We start from the raw sequence: 17,242 nt of genomic DNA, 5'->3' as shown, positions 1-17,242 counted from the left end.
GCGGAACTTCGAAGTGTTTGTATTCCTCTCCTCAACCTTCCGCCCCTTCCTTACGGTAGATGTGATCACTTTAATGGGACGCACCACACTCCTTCCTCCCTTGGATCCACGATTCCGAAATAACTGTAAGTTTTTGAGGCGTTGAATGACCTCTGATGGAGGGTACCCAGCCTCACGTCTACGGCGCAGAAGGGCATTGCGTCCGTAGCTTAGCACTGCAGCACTCATTTCACTGTTTGTCCAGACGTGCACTCACTTATAATATCCAAAATTGTTTGTATTATAACACTATGGCGAGCACTAATTAACCTATTAATAACTTATACAAAGGGGAGGGGAGGCCAACAGGCTGGCCGTGGCTGCCCGAGAGCGCACAAGGTCACACGTCCGACCCGAGTGAGGTCAGGAGAGTGTGTGTGTGTGTGTGTGTGTGTGTGTGTGTGTGTTATTATTATTATTATTATTATCTTTATTATTATTTTTTTATCATTATTATTACCATTTTTTTATTTTTATCGTTATTTTTGTTGTTTTGCGTTTGTTGCTGTTGTTGTTGTTGTTGTTGTTGTTGTTGTTGTTGTTGTAGTCGTTATTTATTAGTTTATGCATTATGAGTGAATTTCACTATTTTTAACTCCCTTTTAGTGTTGTTTTGGATATGAAAAAGTCAATAGAACTTATAATTTTGATGATTCGAACATATTTATGTGATTCCAAATGGAGAACCCCCAAAACACACACACACACACACACACACACACACACACACACACACACACACACACACACACACACACACACACACACACACACACACACACACACACACATACACACACACACACACACTTCCTTCATTAATTTACGTGCGAAATCATTTAATTGTGTTGCAGTAAGTGAGCCAGTCTTCATGAACTTCTAACTTGCCGCTGGGTAGAGCCAAGACATTAATTAAAGCACGTCACTGTCCAATTTTCTGTTAATTCACTTACTTTGGCCTGGTTTTATTCGTATTTTTTTCTTTTATTTTGGTCAGGCATGCAAAACTGACAGTTACCATTTTCTTTCCGTGCTGAAATATTTTTTTGATAGCTATAGCACAGTACTTTTTTTTCGCACAATTTTAAAAACTAAAACCTATAATTTATTTAATTATCTATTTCACTTATATCCAAGAAGAACTAACAGTAGGCTTCTTTTCACTCCATGCTACGTCCACTAACCTGTTCAACAGTTTATAGCAACCATTGTTCTGTCATCAGACGCTCCTTTTTTTCATTCCAATCGACACGCACAATGTACCGAGTCAGTCACTCCTCTGTAGTATATCGAGTTCCACCTGTCAAGACCATATGTTGCTTCCCAACACGAGACATGAAACTGCGACATCTCTCTTACTTATTCTTTGAGTGATGAGTGCTGGTCATGACATGAAAAGTTTAGACTACAAATCATATAGTTTTATTCGTGTAGGAAACATTTGTGGCAACAATTATTGAAGATTAACCCTGTAATAGCTTATTTTGGAGTGGTCACTGGTAAGCTGGCGGGGCTGGAGCTGGCTTGTAAGAAGGCGCTGGAGCGGGGCCGTAGGAGGGCTTTGGGGCGGGGGCGTAGCTCTCCTGGGGGTACTGGGCCTCGCCCTCGTAGATCACGTCGGCCACGAAGCCTGAGTCGCCGTTGACGGTGTAGGTGACCTTCTGCAGGCGGCCGTCGGGCAGCTGCACGTAGTAGGATCCTTGGGTGTCGTAGCCGTCGCGCGCCTCCTGGGCACCGAAGTCGTTGCCGGAGTACTCGTCCTTGACGGCGTAGTTGTAGTCGTACTTGGGCGGCGCCTGAGGAGGAAAGAAGGTTGTAGCGAACGTGACAGCGACACAACGCTGACGGCGAGTGTGCTAGCGACGCGGTGTTGTGGCTTCTCTCTCCTTCAGGGGGCAGGGGAGAGTATACTCACCTCGGGGGCGGGGGCGCTGTAGGATGGGGCAGGAGCGTTATAGGAGGGGACGGGAGCGTTGTAAGAGGGAGCAGGAGCGTTGTAGGAGGGCCTGGGTGTGTCGGGGCGAGCAAGGGTGGCGGCCACGAGGGCGGACACCAGGACAACCTAAAGAAAGGAAATTAATATCGTTAAAATGTGTTATATTTTCTTGCACGCACGCACACACACACACACACACACACACACACACACACACACACACACAAACACACACACACACACACACACACACACACACACACACACACACACACACACACACACACACACACACACACACACACAAAGAATATTGGAGTAGCATTTCACTACATGGACAAAGAAATTCATAAGTACTATAATAAGACCCAGATTGGAATATGCAGGAGTAGTGTGGACCCCTCATAAAAAGAAACACATAAGGAAATTGGAGAGGCTACAAAAAATGGCTACAAGAATGGTCCTAGAACTTGAAGGGATGACATATGAGGAGAGACTAAAGGCTATGGATCTACCAACCTTGGAACAAAGAAGGGAGAGAGGAGACCTGATACAAGTCTATAAATTGATCAACGGAATGGATCAAGTGGATAATGAGAAACTGATCCTGAGAGAAGCATATGACATCCGAAGCACAAGATCGCATAGTAAAAAGCTGAGAAAGGGAAGATGTCTGAGAGATATTAAAAAATATAGTTTCCCGCAGAGATGTATTGTGACGTGGAACAGTTTAGATGAAGAAGTAGTGTCTGCAACGAGTGTGCACACTTTTAAAGTAAGATTGGATAAGTGTAGATATGGAGATGGGGCCACACGAGCATAAAGCCCAGGCCCTGTAAAACTAAAACTACAACTAGGTAAATACACACACACACACACACACACACACACACACACACACACACACACACACACACACACACACACACACACACACACAGATCGGTCTATGAGCTCTGAGCTCGCTCCGTAATAGGGAAGACTGGCTGGGTGACCAGCAGACGACCGAGGTGAATCACACACACACACATACACACACACACACACACACACACACACACACACACACACACACACACACACACACACACACACACACACACACACACACACACACACACAGAATCTCATTTGTGCTTCTTTTACTCAAGTGAGTAATACATATCATAATTTTGTTAATTAGATTTACCAAGTCCTGGAAAGATGGACAAAAATCATATATTGCACCGTGCCGCCAAGCTGCTAACAACTTTACCTCTTGCTGCCATGACAGTCAAACTTCCATACTCCTCCTCACTAAACATCGGCGCCTGTGTTTCACATCAATAACGTTCATTGCACTCATGACTTTTTATAGATTGAAGACACTGTGCTGTACAATAACGCTGTGTGCATGGTGAAGAGAACGAATATACTATAAAGGAAATACAGTGGCTACAAATAATAGAAGATATGAAGTGTGGAGGTGAGTGAGTGCGGCAAGGTGCTGGTGAGAGATGTGCACTACCTTGAGCGTCATGTTGAGGGCGGCTGAAGATCCCAAGTGATGACCAAGAGAGACGCGCCGCCTTATTATACCTTGACAGGACGCCCCTCGGTGACGTCAGGCGAGCCTCGGGCCGAGAGAGGCGGCCCAGTGCCGAAGGACGAGGCGCCTCTCCCGCCCTCCATTCACGCCCGGCGGAGGAGCCCGCTGTGGTAATGTCGTGGAGGAGTAAGAGGAGAACAGGAAATAATAATAAAGATGAAAGTAACACTAGTACTAATAATAACGATAGTAATAAATGATGATGATGATGATGATGGTAGCAGTAATAATGAAAAATGATAATAATAATAATCATACTACTACTACTACTACTACTATTACTACTACTACTACTACTACTACTACTACTACTACTACTACTACTTGTTGTAGTAGTAGTAGATAATAATAATAATCATACTACTACTACTACTACTACTAATACTACTACTACTACTACTACTACTACTACTACTGCTACTGCTACTGCTGCTACTACTGCTACTGCTAGTGCAGCAGTAGTAGCAGTAGTAGCAGTAGTAGTAGTAGTAGTAGTAGTATACTATTACTACTACTACTACTACCAGTTGCTAGTAGTGGTAGTAGTAGTAGTAGTAGTAGTAGTAGTAGTAGTAGTAGTAGTAGTAGTAGTAGTAACAGTAATAATAATGATAATAGTAATAATGATAATAACAATAATGATAATAATAATAATAATAATAATATTATTATTATTATTATTATTATTATTATTATTATTATTACTATTATTGCTATTATGTTTTATTATTATTATTATTATTATTATTATTATTATTATTATTATTATTATTATTATTATTATTATTTTTATCATTATTATAAATGTAACAAAGAAAATAATTATATACTCATTATTTTCAGTCATTTTCCATTACTCTGAGTTTCATACAGACCAAAGGTAATCATTATCATAATTACAGCACTGTAAAGAGAGAGAGAGAGAGAGAGAGAGAGAGAGAGAGAGAGAGAGAGAGTGAGTCCATCCCCATCATCAGGGTCCTTATCATTTCGTAAATAGAGCAGATGATTTCACTCTTGCCTGTCTTCCCTTGGCGCGCCATTATAGAGGAGTGGCGGTGACGCAGTGTGAAGCAACGAGGAGTGTACTGTGAGAATGAATGGTGATCTGCTGCTTTGCTGCTGCTTATTCTCCTGTGTGTTATTGAGATGAATGCAACGTAATGGAAGGCAATATGAGTAATATGAGTGATTCTTTTGATTCTTTTATAGAGACTACAATTCAAGTGGGCCTTTTTTCTAATATCTTTTTTTGCCCTTGGTAATTCTTCCTCTGACATAAAAAAAAAAAAAGAACTAATGTGTGTTTACCCAATGTGTACACTACAGTCTGTATTCTTCAAGCATTTCTTAAAGCCACAGATTGCCAGTTGTGCTCTAATGAGTTGTTTCTCCTTTAAACGCTCACTAGGATCATGAAAGCAACCTTGAAAAGCCTCTGTACCTGCCTGCAGAGGGTGTTCATGTTGTTTTATTGGTGTTTGGGCTGCTGTTAATATTGTTGTTATTGTTGTTGTTATTACTTTTGTTGTTATTGCTGTTGTATTTATTTTCTTCATAATTTCCTTATTCTTATTTTTTCTTTTTTTCTTTTCTTTTTCTCATTCTTCTTCTTTCTCTTTTTTCCTATTCCATTTTCTTTCATTTCTCTATTTTATATATATTTTCTTTTCTTCTTTTCTTCTTTTCTTTTTCTTCTTCTTCTTCTTATTATTATTATTATTATTATTATTATTATTATTATTATTATTATTATTATTATTATTATTATTATTATTATTATTATTATTATTATCATTATTTTTATTAACATTCACTTTCGTGTTTATTTTCGTAATCGTTGTCGTGGCCATCGTTGTCATCTTGCTCTTCATCTATCTCCTCCTCCTCCTGATCCTCGAAGTCACAGCAATAACAGTCACGGCCATCACGAGGAGCGTAGACGTGTATAACAAAACAGTGGTGCGTGGTGCGTCTCTCCTCCGTGTTGTGCAAAGGAAGGCCATCTAACTCTGCCTGTAGGAGGATTTGCGTAACGATCAATGGCAGGAGGAATCGTGGTGCGTACTGGAAGAGATTGGGAGCGTGTGAGCGTGTGAGGGTGTGGTCTCTAGAAAGGGTGTGATTATGTATACTTGAGTGGTGTTGAGTGGAGGTATATGGAGTACTGGCGATTCTGGAAGTGTTAGTGTTTGCTTAGCGTATAGTTATTGTATATTGCAAGGAAGTAGGAAGTGTATGAGTGGTATAAGTAGTAGAAGAGAGTATAATAGCGAGTGATATAAGCAATCGTAAGGAGGTGTGGTTGAAATAGAGGTATATAGACTGCAGATAAATTTGAAAAGTGTTATGAGAAAGTATGAAACACAGGCAGGAGTGGGGGTTGAGTGGAAGTATTTTGGCTATACCTAATTCTACTGGTATCATAGTATCCTTTCACTGCTTTGCGTTGATTTGTTGTATATTGCGAGGGAGTAAGAGGTATAAACTCTTCCGAGTAGATGGTTTCAAGTAATTTCAATGATTTTTTGCGGTAAGTTACACTTTAAAAACCGATATTTTCAGTGAGTTTTCTTTAACCCCTTCAGTACTGGGACGCATTTTACCACGAGATATAAATATTATTAGACGATCTTACTTACATTACGAAGAGTCTATGGAGGTCAGAGGATTCGTGGCCAGATTTTTTATTGTCTTAATCCCCCCACATAAGTTTCTGTAGTTCTATAAAATCACCAAAATAGTAAGCAGAATAAATATAAAAACGTGTCATGGTATTGAAGGAGTTAAAATAATTGTTCCCCTCGACCATAGCATTTCTTACAAATATAATAAACACCTGTATTAATAGATGATAAAATTATAAGAAGCATAAACAAGAAATGAAAGAAAGAAAGAAAGAGAAAAAAGAAACATGGAAAAAAAGAAAAAATTGAACTAGAACTGAACTGAAATAAAAAGATGAAAACAATAAATAAGAATCATTAAGTAGAATTGGCTGTAGTCTGGGAATGTGTGGGCTGCATTACCGTACTTTGGCCATTTAGCCGTCAACAATGTCTCTGAAGCTGTGCATGCATCTCACCTCAGGAATGCCACTAATAATACACTCATGCAGCAAATGTTCAAGATTGACTATATTCAGTACTTGCCGGCGCTGTTTGAATTATGACTAACAAAGACAACTCTTCCTAAAGCGTATTACAGTTGCACCACGTAGATAAATGAACCAGGCTCGGTAATCAGGTTGTTAGATTCAAGTTATGATTGCACAGATTAATAGATAAGTATAGGTTTAAATAAGCAGGTAAATATATCATGCAAGGACCGCTGTGTGTATGCCTGACATGTTGCAGCTTTCCTTGTATTTGTTTTCATGCACTGTGTCTGACTATTAGGTTCCCTGAGTATGGTAATGGAGTGTTCAGTCCCCGTAACAATGAATGCATATGGTTGGGTAAGGAGAGCTAAGCGTCTCACTAATCTTGGGACTAACTAACCGTCAGTCATCATTAGAGCTTCCTTGACATTCAGACCAGAACTTGTCTCTCTCACCAAGACTATCTTTAGAGGTCACAAAGATGAATAGCCGTAAAGATTGTTTCTCTAATTAATACTACAGAAAATGTGTCATTACATCTCTAAAACCATAAAGATCACCCTTAACTCCTTCGGTACTAAGACGCTTTTTTTTTTACCGTGAGTTTGGGTACAGTTAGACGATTTTATTTACATTATGAACTGTCTATTGAGGTCAGAAGATTAATGGCCAGAGTCTTCACGTAAGTTTCTGAAGCTGTATAAAATCGCCAAAATAGTAAACAAAATGTATATGGAAATGCATCATGGAGCTGAAGGGTAAAAAAAAAAGCAGTATATCTTTTAATAAGGGCATTTAAATATAGTGTTTTTACAGTGTGGATATTTCAACTAGCGGCCCCAGTTCCTCCTGAAGAAACCCGAAACAAAACTACACAAGAATGAATATGTAATGCTGTTGTTAGATAAGACGCATGATACACAGGCCTATCAGGGGAAATAAATAACACTTGCGGCTAAATAGAGAAAAAAAATAGTGGAAGAGTAAAAGTGTTAGGTTTATCAGACCTTGTGAAAATTGTGGGAAAAGAATGTTTAGTTGTGTTTTAATAACGAAATGATGACTATAAGACGAGAGAGAGAGAGAGAGAGAGAGAGAGAGAGAGAGAGAGAGAGAGAGAGAGAGAGAGAGAGAGAGAGAGAGAGAGAGCCAGAGAGAAAATGGGAGTATGAGAATGATAAGTGAAGACCCACCAGATAACACAGAAAACAGACTTCCGTAAGGGGTGACTCATTAAATATCGCAACTTCCGCGTATTAAAAGTTCCTACACAACTATGCCACCGATCACCGCCCTCACAGGCACAGATTGAGGGGCAATTGTTATCATGGACCCTCCACAGGGACTTTAAATAACAAGGTAGAAATATTAAGTTGAAAGCAGATATTAGGAAGTCTTTTATCCTTTGATTTGGGGGAACTTTCAGCTTTCTCTTCAGGGACTGGCACCTCACCCCTTATTTTTTTCTCCTTTTGTCTCCCAAAGTCAGTGCATTTATAACGGAAATAAACTATGAAAGACCCGATAATTAGTTACATGTCTTGCCATAACTGAAGGTTTGGCAACGAGTTGGTATACATTATATGTATCAAAAGTCTCGATATGCATTTATGCGTTTCCTACTTTCACGATATACCACACTTTTCACTGTCGGAGTAGATAATGAATGACTTTGCTTGAGTTTCGCCTTGTCTGTAGAATTGGATCAATAATCCCACAAAGCAAGTTAGAACGAGTGGTGGTTAACAATAATTCAACATCTTAGGCATAATACTGGTCATACCAATTTACTAAATGTGAAAAATATTACACTAGTGTGGACGACAGCTGTGTCCAAGCAAGATTGCTCTCAGTGGCCATGAATGTGATGCAGTGCTGAAGGAGACACTGCTTACAGGAGGCAAGCACAATGCAGTGATGTGTGTAGTATAGAGGCATGAATAAAGTTTAATAAGAAACAATGTCTTATGTAATATCCGTAGTGAGTAAAAACCGACGCTCCTCACAGCCGGTTATGCAATGTGTGAGTCCATATGACCAGCTTGCGTCTCTGTCACGTATTCTTTGGGGTCACGAGGGCAGGTTATGGAAAAACAATAGGTGCAGGTCATGAATGCTTTGATAAATAATTGTGTACAGTGTGTGGTGCGGGGTGCTCACTGGTAGGCTGGCGGGATGGGCGCTGGCCTGTAGGAGGGGGCGGGGGCGGGGGCGTAGCTCTGGGGGTATACTGGGCCTCGCCCTCGTAGGTCACGTCGGCCACGAAGCCTGAGTCGCCGTTGACGGTGTAGGTGACCCTCTGCAGGCGGCCGTCGGCCAGCTGCACGTAGTAGGATCCCTGGGTGTCGTAGCCGTTGCGCGCCTCCTGGGCATTGTAGTTGTTGCCGGAGTAGTCGTCCACCACGGCGTAGTTGTAGTCGTACCTGGGCGGCGCCTGGAGGGGAAGGAGCATGGCAGTGAGTGTGGCTGCGACTCAGCGCTGTGAAAGTGAACACCTTCCTTCAGGAGGAAAGATACTCACGTCTGGGGCGGGGGCGTGGTAGGAGGAAGCTGGGGGGTGGTATGGCGTATCGGGGCGGGCGAGGGCGGTGGCCACGAGGGCGGAAAGCAGGGCAACCTGAAGGAGGGAAAGGAATGAAAAGGTTTGATTCACGGCGAGAAAACACACACACACACACACACACACACACACACACACACACACACACACATTTGTTTTGAAAAAAATAAATAAATAAGTAAAAAATGTAGTGGTCCATATGATATCAAGAGTATTTCATCGCCATCAGTTCCATGAGTTGGGGCAAACATTGCCGTGGGCCGCCACATCCTGGCTGTGCACTACCTTGAGAGCCATAGCGAGTGTGACTGGAGCTGATCACGAGTGATGACCGAGGAGGGACGCGCCGCCTTATATACTGTGGTGCATTGCTGCCTCGCTGACGTCACGTGAGGGGCGGCCTGAGGGACGCCGCCCGCTAGTGAAGAACTGGCTTTTGAACTTGGGGGAGATTCATTGTATTGTTGTTGTTGTTGTTGTTGCTGATAGTGCTCTTTGATGTTGTTGGTAGCAACAAGAGGCTGTTGTGATTCATTTCTCCATATCTCCTAGGAGGAACACCAATGGCGGGAGAGAAGGACGTGATGGCGAGACTTGGACTGGAGGAGGTGAAGTGGTGGTGCACGGTGTCCTGGCGGTCAGGGCCGTGTTGTCTGGAGCGGTGTAGTGAATGTCACCGGTACTGACAACGTACTTCCGGCGAGTGTAGTGCAATGTGTTGGCAAATATTTGCTACACACAAATTGTGTTATATATATATATATATATATATATATATATATATATATATATATATATATATATATATATATATATATATATATATATATATATATATATATATATATATATATATATATATATATATATATATATATATATATATATATATATATATATATATATATATATATATATATATATATATATATATATATATATATATATATATATATATATATATATATATATATATATATTTCACAAAATCTATGCTGTTTATTTTATTTTATTATTTTTTTTACTGAATGAAATTAATTTTCACACAGCTATTTGTACGTCGTGTAGTTCTATACTTAAATCAATGTGTGATAGGATTGAATAAAATATATTGAAAAAAATATATATTTACCCAAACAAGCCAGCTTCTGCCTTGAGTTGGTGCGGTATTTTTCTACCAAGTGTCTTTTCACACGAAGCAGCAGCTCTTTGCGGCAAACACATGCAACAACCTTTTGTTAGCGTCATTTTGAATGGTAGCTTTCACAAGTGGATATTGTAGCTGTCTGTACAACAGCTGATAGCACTGACAGTCTCGATCACTACAACTTGTTGCTCGAAGTGCAAAGGCTGGCAGGGGCGGGAAGGGTCAGATAAGTGTGACAGTCACTTCGGCAGGTATACAGATGGACAGGTAACGGTGGCAGGTGTACATTGGCTGATGGAATGATGAAATAAGTGTGAGTCTGACGGTACCTCACAGTTACGGTGACGATCAAAGAACTGAGCGGTCTTGGGAAGCTGAAGGTGAGGAGATGTGTGTGGGGAGAGAGAAGGTCTGTTGTTAGTGGTCAGGTTTGTGTGCATCACTAAAGCATAGAAGAGAACATAAGAACATAAGAAAATAAAGGAAACTGCAAGAGATCATCAGACCTATATACGTGACAGTCCCTTTATGAAACATATCTACCTGCATGGAGCAGTCATCCCTATCATTACATTTATCTTTTATTCTATAAAGGCTCCCTGATGTCTAGGCACCGGCAGTCTGATAGTGATTGATTCAGTCATCTAGCACTGGGTATGAGAACAGATTCCTTGCCATCTCACTTTTTAAAGTATTTTACTCTTCAGTCTTTAACCTGTGATTTCTTGTAATATTTTGATAATTTATTTTAACTGTTTTGCTAATATCATCCTTAGTGTATCCACTATATCACATAAAGATCTCTATCAGTTACCTTTCTATGGTTAAACCAGTGACGTGTTAGTGCCGTTTGAATTCAGTGTCAGTGAAAAGACAAGCACAACTTGATAAATCACTCTCAACATGGCTTTAAGAAAGGAAAGTCTTGCCTTACAAACTTGTTGAGTTTTCTTAGTAAATTTTAAGAGGTGGCAGATAATGGAGATAATTATAACATCCTATATATGTAATGTAGTAAAGCGTTTGATAAGGTACCACATCAGAGGCTCTTGAGAAAGGATAGAGGGAAAAATTTTAGGTTGGATAAGGTCGTAGTTAGACGATAGGCAACAGAGAGTTGTATTAAACGGCTCTAGTTCCGAGTGTGGTCAAGTAATTAATGGAATGCCATAGGAATCAATTTTGGGATATTGTAACTTTTAATATGTATTAATGATTTGAATAGTGGAATTAGTAGTGATATTAGCAAATTTACACATGACACGAAGATGAGTGGATTAATTAGGTCTGATTCGGATGTCATCTCCTTGCTAGCACATTTGGACAGGATAAACGAATTGACAAACAGATGGCAAATGCAGTTTAACCTCAAACTATTAAGATTAGTTAGAAGAAATCCATACAATAGATAAACAATAAACAACGATGCCCTGGTAGGCTCACAATATGAAAAAGATTCAGGAGTTATAGTTAGCTCCGATCTTGCTCTAAGAAAGCAATGCATAGAGGATATAAATGAAGCAAATAGAGTACTAGGATTATTGTTGGGGAAGTAGTAAAAGCAAAAATCTTTTAATAATACTAAAGTTGTATTTGGCGCTGGTCAGACTGTATCTATATTATACTGTACAGCTCTGGTCCCACATTATAGGAAGGATATAGGTCTATGAGTGTCAGTGCAAAGGAATATGACTAAAAGGATACAGGGGATGAGGTATATATATCCTAGGAAGCGAAAATGATGTTAAATTTGCATTCCTTAGAGAGACGTAGGTTAAGAGGGGACCTGATATAGAGGTTATGACAAAGAGGACATTAGCAAAGTTCTTAGGATAAGTATCCAAGATATAACAAAAATTAAATATTATGAACGGGGAGGATAAGTGGAAATAGGTAAGTAAATTTTTGCCTTCAGCTTCACTCAATTTCTTATGTTTTTATGTTCTTAAATTCGTGATGCTTCAGTGACGTCTGTTCACAGGCCCGTAGATCGTAAAATCAGTGATATCTAAGATGTATAAGTTTTCTGACAGTGAAGTGGCAATGATTGCAATAGCAGAAGGAAAAGAATGCGTACGTGAGACATGGAAGAAATGAGAATATGAAGGAGAGATTGCTACTGTAACAGACAAGGGTTAAATGATGATAGAACAAAATCTTTCCAAATAGGTTATTTGATACAATGTACTTTTCGTATACAAAGGTTGTAACAAGTGATGCACATACACATAAGACTGGTTTCGAACCAATTATGTAAGTAATAATTTATCATGCATTTTTTTGGGACAAACTCCCCTCACTCATTTGGCGTCAGTGAAACATCGTAGGAAGTCGGTGGCGACCATGTTGTATTTCACGGAATGAAGACTGAATGGTTACGAAGAGTCACAACAGTACTGCGACCAACATGTGTGAATGCAACAGTTCAATTCAAAGTAACAAGTTTCTTTTTTTTTAACTGACATTGAATCACTGAGCGGACACGACACTGATATGTCACTGATGTGTGTGAATGGGATTCTACACCTCTTTAAGCAGTGTTATTTGAAAAGTTTCATTCTCTTGGGGAATACACTCTTATCCCTGGTAACCATTTAGTCATTCCCTTTTGGACTGATACTAGTAGACCTACTGTATATTATTCCAGTAGTATGGAAACCAAAGCTCCACATCATAGTCTATGATTTATGAGATCTGACCAGCGCCAATATAACATTAATATTGTTTCAGGAATTTTACTTTTAACACATCTTAGTACTCGATTTGCTTTATGTTTAGTCTCTATTCATTGTCTTCTTAGGAGAAAATGAGACCTTACCGTAAACCCTTTCTCCTTTTTTCTGAACGTATCAAACCTTCGTTGTTTGTTGTGTAAGTACTGCCTGGATTTCTGTAACCTATGTTGTGCTTTATATTGGCGGGTTTAGGTGAAACAATTTAAAAGATGCAGGTCATAAATGCTTTAATAAATAATTGTGTACAGTGTGTGGTGCGGGGTGCTCACTGGTAGGCTGGTGGGGTGGGCGCTGGCCTGTAGGAGGGGGAGGGGGCGGGGGCGTAGCTCTGGGGGGCATACTGGGCCTCACCTTCGTAGGTCACGTCGGCCACGAAGCCTGAGTCGCCGTTGACGGTGTAGGTGACCCTCTGCAGGCGGCCGTCGGGCAGCTGCACGTAGTAGGATCCCTGGGTGTCGTAGCCGTCGCGCTCCTCCTGGGCATTGTAGTTGTTGCCGGAGTAGTCATCCACCACGGCGTAGTTGTAGTTGTACCTGGGCGGCGCCTGGAGGGGAAGGAGCGTGGCAGTGAGCGTGGCCGCGACTCAGCGCTGTGAAAATGAACACTTCTTCAGAAAAAAAGATACCTACGTCTAGGGCGGGGGCGTGGTAGGAGGAAGCTGGGGGGTGGTAGGGCGTGTCGGGGCGGGCGAGGGTGGCGGCCACGAGGGCGGAAAGCAGGACAACCTGGAGGAGGGAAAGGGAATGAAAAGGTTTTATTCACGGCGAAACGAACACACACACACACACACACACACACACACACACACACACACACACACACACACTTAGGTGCACTTGGTTTGTAACAGAAAAGAATCCCAAATATTCTTCCTTGTTATGTACTTAAACGTCTATGATGTCAATAATTTCCTCTGATGTCCCGTGAATTAAAGAAAGGTGGCAGCAGAGTGAAAGTCTCGCGAGTCAGACAAAACTGCTGGGCGCCGCAGCAACATTGCCGTGCACTACCTTGAGAGCCATGGCGTGTGTGAGTGAAGCTGATCACGAGTGATGACCGAGGAGGAACGCGCCGTGTTATATATTGTGAGATGCTGTTGCCTCGCTGACGTCACGCGAGGTGCGGCCTGAGGGACGCCGCCCACAAGTGAAGGATGAACCTCTTAACTCGGTGAACAGCGATCAGACTGCTGGTCCTGTCACTGCCTAAGGTTTTGAAGTTTACTGCTCCTTCAAGAAAACTTTTGGGTTCGCTTGTTTTGATGGCTGCTCTCCGATCGTATTAAGACTTGTTGGTTTGACGTCTTGGTTTTTGTGATCTGAGTACCTCTGATGAGTCCAAAATGACGAAATTAGCGATTGTGAAGTTGGTATTGTTTATTTGCAAAGTATGCCTTATCAACAAGAAAATTTGTAAAGTATTGGGCATTTTCTTGTGTTGCTGCGACCAATGCAAAGTGTGGCCAGCTTTCGGCAAAGCATCGCAATTATTTCAGGACCTTCAACAATATACAAGATGTGTAATTTCATAGTGGTAAATTTTTCGACATGCACCCGATCTCTCACCGTTTCCTTTATTTTCTGGAAAATAATGCCATCTTTGTTTTGGAGAAAATATATAATGTATTAGATAATAACTTTTACCTTCAATAGTGCTTCAAATAATTATTCGGATTTTATGGAAACAAATCGCGTAACAGACACTCATATACGTGGGTTGGTCTGCTTGTGCCGAGTTGTACAGATTGACGGGGTTGGGAAAATTAAAGCAATTGTCTGCGGTGAAGGTAAACAAAGTGAAGTTGCAAGCTGTGTTGTACAGTGTCCAAGGTGATGTTTGCGGTTTGACAAAGGTTTAAGTTAGGTTAGTGTGCAAGGGAAAAGGATGAAACGAACCGGTCGTGTTGTATGAATTTCGAAAAATATTTTTTCTATTACTCGAGATTAAAAAGAAGCGAATAATAAAAAGGGTGGAGGCGGCCGCGGTATGTACAGTGATAACACCTATGCTATGCGATCCCATGGGTGTTCAGGCGCATGGGTAACAGATATGGCAACAATCTGTGGTAAGGAAGAAGATCCACCCTTAATGAATGTTCCCAAATGCCAAAACCAAAGGCCTTCAGTAGAAAATGCCGTGTTAGTGGTAGTAAGCTTGGGAAACTTGACATAAAACCTGAAAAAAAAAAATAGTGTAAGGAAGAGCAAGGCCTATTCTTGTGTCCTTCAGATTTCAGAAGAAAAGTACAGGTGTTACAGAGGCCACAACAGGTAGACAAGTAGGCATTCATAATGGTAGGTATGACTGACAAGTAACGCTATTGAAGTGTCTCACCCAAGGTACGTCACAGTTACAGCGATACCGAGAGGCTGTGTGATCTGGAGCAGCTGAGTGTGATGGGCCAGCGTGAGGAGAGCTAAGGCTAGTATTAGTGGCGAGGTTAGTGCATCATTGATCGTTATGTTAATGTTAATGGATATTCTAAGGTCCCACTCCATATAAACAGCCGCGCTCCGAAAGACCTCCCTTGAGAATATATCAAGATTTTCTTTGATAAAGCATTTTAACGAGAATTTGCTAACAACAGTAGGTGGTCAATAATTTGCTATCCAGAACAAATAAACTATGAAAACTACACCCTATATCCAGGGTGTAAAGATGCATAATGAATGTTATGTTTCGTTGTTGAGATGGATCATCAACCTTCTTGAACGATGGCACGTGGGTTATGTATATAGTGGTCTGTATTATTAAAATGCTTTATTCTTTCAAGTTTTTTAGAAAGCCACATATATGATAGACCTGTTTCTCATTGTTTTCTTTATTATGGCCTATAACGCCTTTTGGTATACTTGAAGAATATGGGAAGCGCTGTCCAGCTTCCATCCATGAGCGGCACAGGCAATTTTATTTAAAGTGGTACCCATATTAGTGTCCATATCACCTACCCATGTGCATTTTTTATATAAGGCAATTACACCTTCAACTAGAACCTGGGTATCATGGTGACACGTAGGTAACTTTAAATCACTCGACAAATGACAAGGTTTCAAGGCGGCACGTGGTGGGATTCCAACCTACGCATGAACGCATGCCGCTCCCACGCTCACCACCTTATCCACTATGCCACCGCCTCTTGGAAATTCAGGGTAAAATTCATATGAAAAAAATCATTGAAATCATGAGAATTCTCTTGAAAACTTTTCTGACTTCCACTACAATTTTCAGATTCTCACTTATATGTTTTGTTTCTTGATTAAATAAATTCATGAAGAAAGCTGGCCAAGTGCGCAACATAGATTCATGATAGAGTCTGGCCAAGTGGACAAGAAAAGAAAACAAATTGTCTTTTCCCACTGGCAAAGAAGTGAACAAGAGAAGGGACTAAATATAGCGAACATTGTTGTGAACCACGTAAGAATGTGTAATCAGAGAACACTTGCAGGAGCCCCTCAACACTCACATTGCAAGACCAGGGCGGCGAAGCGGGTTGGGTGTGGTGAAGGAAGAGGAGCAATGGAAAGTGGAGTGCGGTGTGTGGGTGACGTGTGGTCTGTTAACGGGACAATTTATTTGGTATTTTTCTACGTATAAATGGAGGTGCGACTGTATTGCAGGAGTTAAAACCGGTGAATTATGCCACGGTGTGGCTTTCATACGTGTAGATGACTATATGTGGAGAGAGAGAGAGAGAGAGAGAGAGAGAGAGAGAGAGAGAGAGAGAGAGAGAGAGAGAGAGAGAGAGACCGCAAGGTATAATGTTCGTTCGTTCATTGTGTTTATTGCGCTCAATCTACGTTAAAGAGAATAATATGTATTCTCTCCCTGTGTACCGCGGCGTTGTCTGCAGGAGGCGCATGACGCATGACAGGTTGCGCTTGAGTCAACTTGCTGGTTTTAAGTGAAACAAAAGGTACAGGTCATGAATGCTTTAATAAATAATTGTGAACAGTGTGCTGTGCGATGTGCTCACTGGTAGGCTGGCGGGGTGGGCGCTGGCCTGTAGGAAGGGGCGGGGGCGGGGGCGTAGCTCTGGGGGGCATACTGGGCCTCGCCCTCGTAGGTCACGTCGGCCACGAAACCTGAGTCACCGTTGACGGTGTAGGTGACCCTCTGCAGGCGGCCATCGGCCAGCTG

General features: G+C 41.2%; 3 protein-coding genes and 1 pseudogene across 3 annotated transcripts in view; all 4 read right to left on the bottom strand.

Moving 5' to 3' along the window:
* Positions 1-1,445: 1,445 nt before the first annotated feature.
* LOC123501805 (cuticle protein 21-like) lies at positions 1,446-3,650 on the bottom strand. The gene is made up of 3 exons (XM_045250823.1): positions 3,483-3,650; positions 1,955-2,101; positions 1,446-1,835 (listed from the first exon to the last, which is right to left on the bottom strand). The coding sequence occupies exons 1-3, from the start codon at positions 3,492-3,494 to the stop codon at positions 1,533-1,535; spliced, it is 462 nt and encodes a 153-aa protein (XP_045106758.1). The 5' UTR covers positions 3,495-3,650; the 3' UTR covers positions 1,446-1,532.
* A 4,774-nt stretch (positions 3,651-8,424) lies between these two features.
* Positions 8,425-9,528, bottom strand: LOC123501807 (annotated as a pseudogene).
* Positions 9,529-13,296: 3,768 nt separating this feature from the next.
* LOC123501803 (cuticle protein 19.8-like) lies at positions 13,297-14,137 on the bottom strand. Its single transcript, XM_045250821.1, has 3 exons — positions 14,116-14,137; positions 13,735-13,830; positions 13,297-13,649 (listed from the first exon to the last, which is right to left on the bottom strand). Exons 1-3 carry the CDS (start codon positions 14,125-14,127, stop codon positions 13,371-13,373), a joined length of 387 nt encoding a protein of 128 aa, XP_045106756.1. The 5' UTR covers positions 14,128-14,137; the 3' UTR covers positions 13,297-13,370.
* A 2,890-nt stretch (positions 14,138-17,027) lies between these two features.
* Positions 17,028-17,242, bottom strand: part of LOC123501802 (cuticle protein 19.8-like) — an 854-nt gene continuing 639 nt past the window's right edge. The window contains exon 3 of the mRNA XM_045250820.1: positions 17,028-17,242. This exon is cut by the window's right edge and continues 111 nt beyond it. Coding sequence (XP_045106755.1) covers positions 17,075-17,242 — 168 coding nt within the window. The 3' untranslated portion in view covers positions 17,028-17,074.

The sequence above is a fragment of the Portunus trituberculatus genome, chromosome 10 (genome assembly GCF_017591435.1).
Source record: "Portunus trituberculatus isolate SZX2019 chromosome 10, ASM1759143v1, whole genome shotgun sequence".
NCBI classification, from domain to species: domain Eukaryota; kingdom Metazoa; phylum Arthropoda; class Malacostraca; order Decapoda; family Portunidae; genus Portunus; species Portunus trituberculatus.
This window is presented reverse-complemented; position numbering and strand designations above follow the sequence as displayed.

What these genes read in the sequence shown, in the direction of transcription:
- LOC123501805 (XM_045250823.1), bottom strand. An exon ending in ACAGCGCCCCCGCCCCCGAG is followed by an intron (nt 1,836 to 1,954) that starts GTGAGTATACTC and finishes TTTCCTCCTCAG; the next exon opens with GCGCCGCCCAAGTACGACTA.
- LOC123501803 (XM_045250821.1), bottom strand. An exon ending in ACCACGCCCCCGCCCTAGAC is followed by an intron (nt 13,650 to 13,734) that starts GTAGGTATCTTT and finishes CTTCCCCTCCAG; the next exon opens with GCGCCGCCCAGGTACAACTA.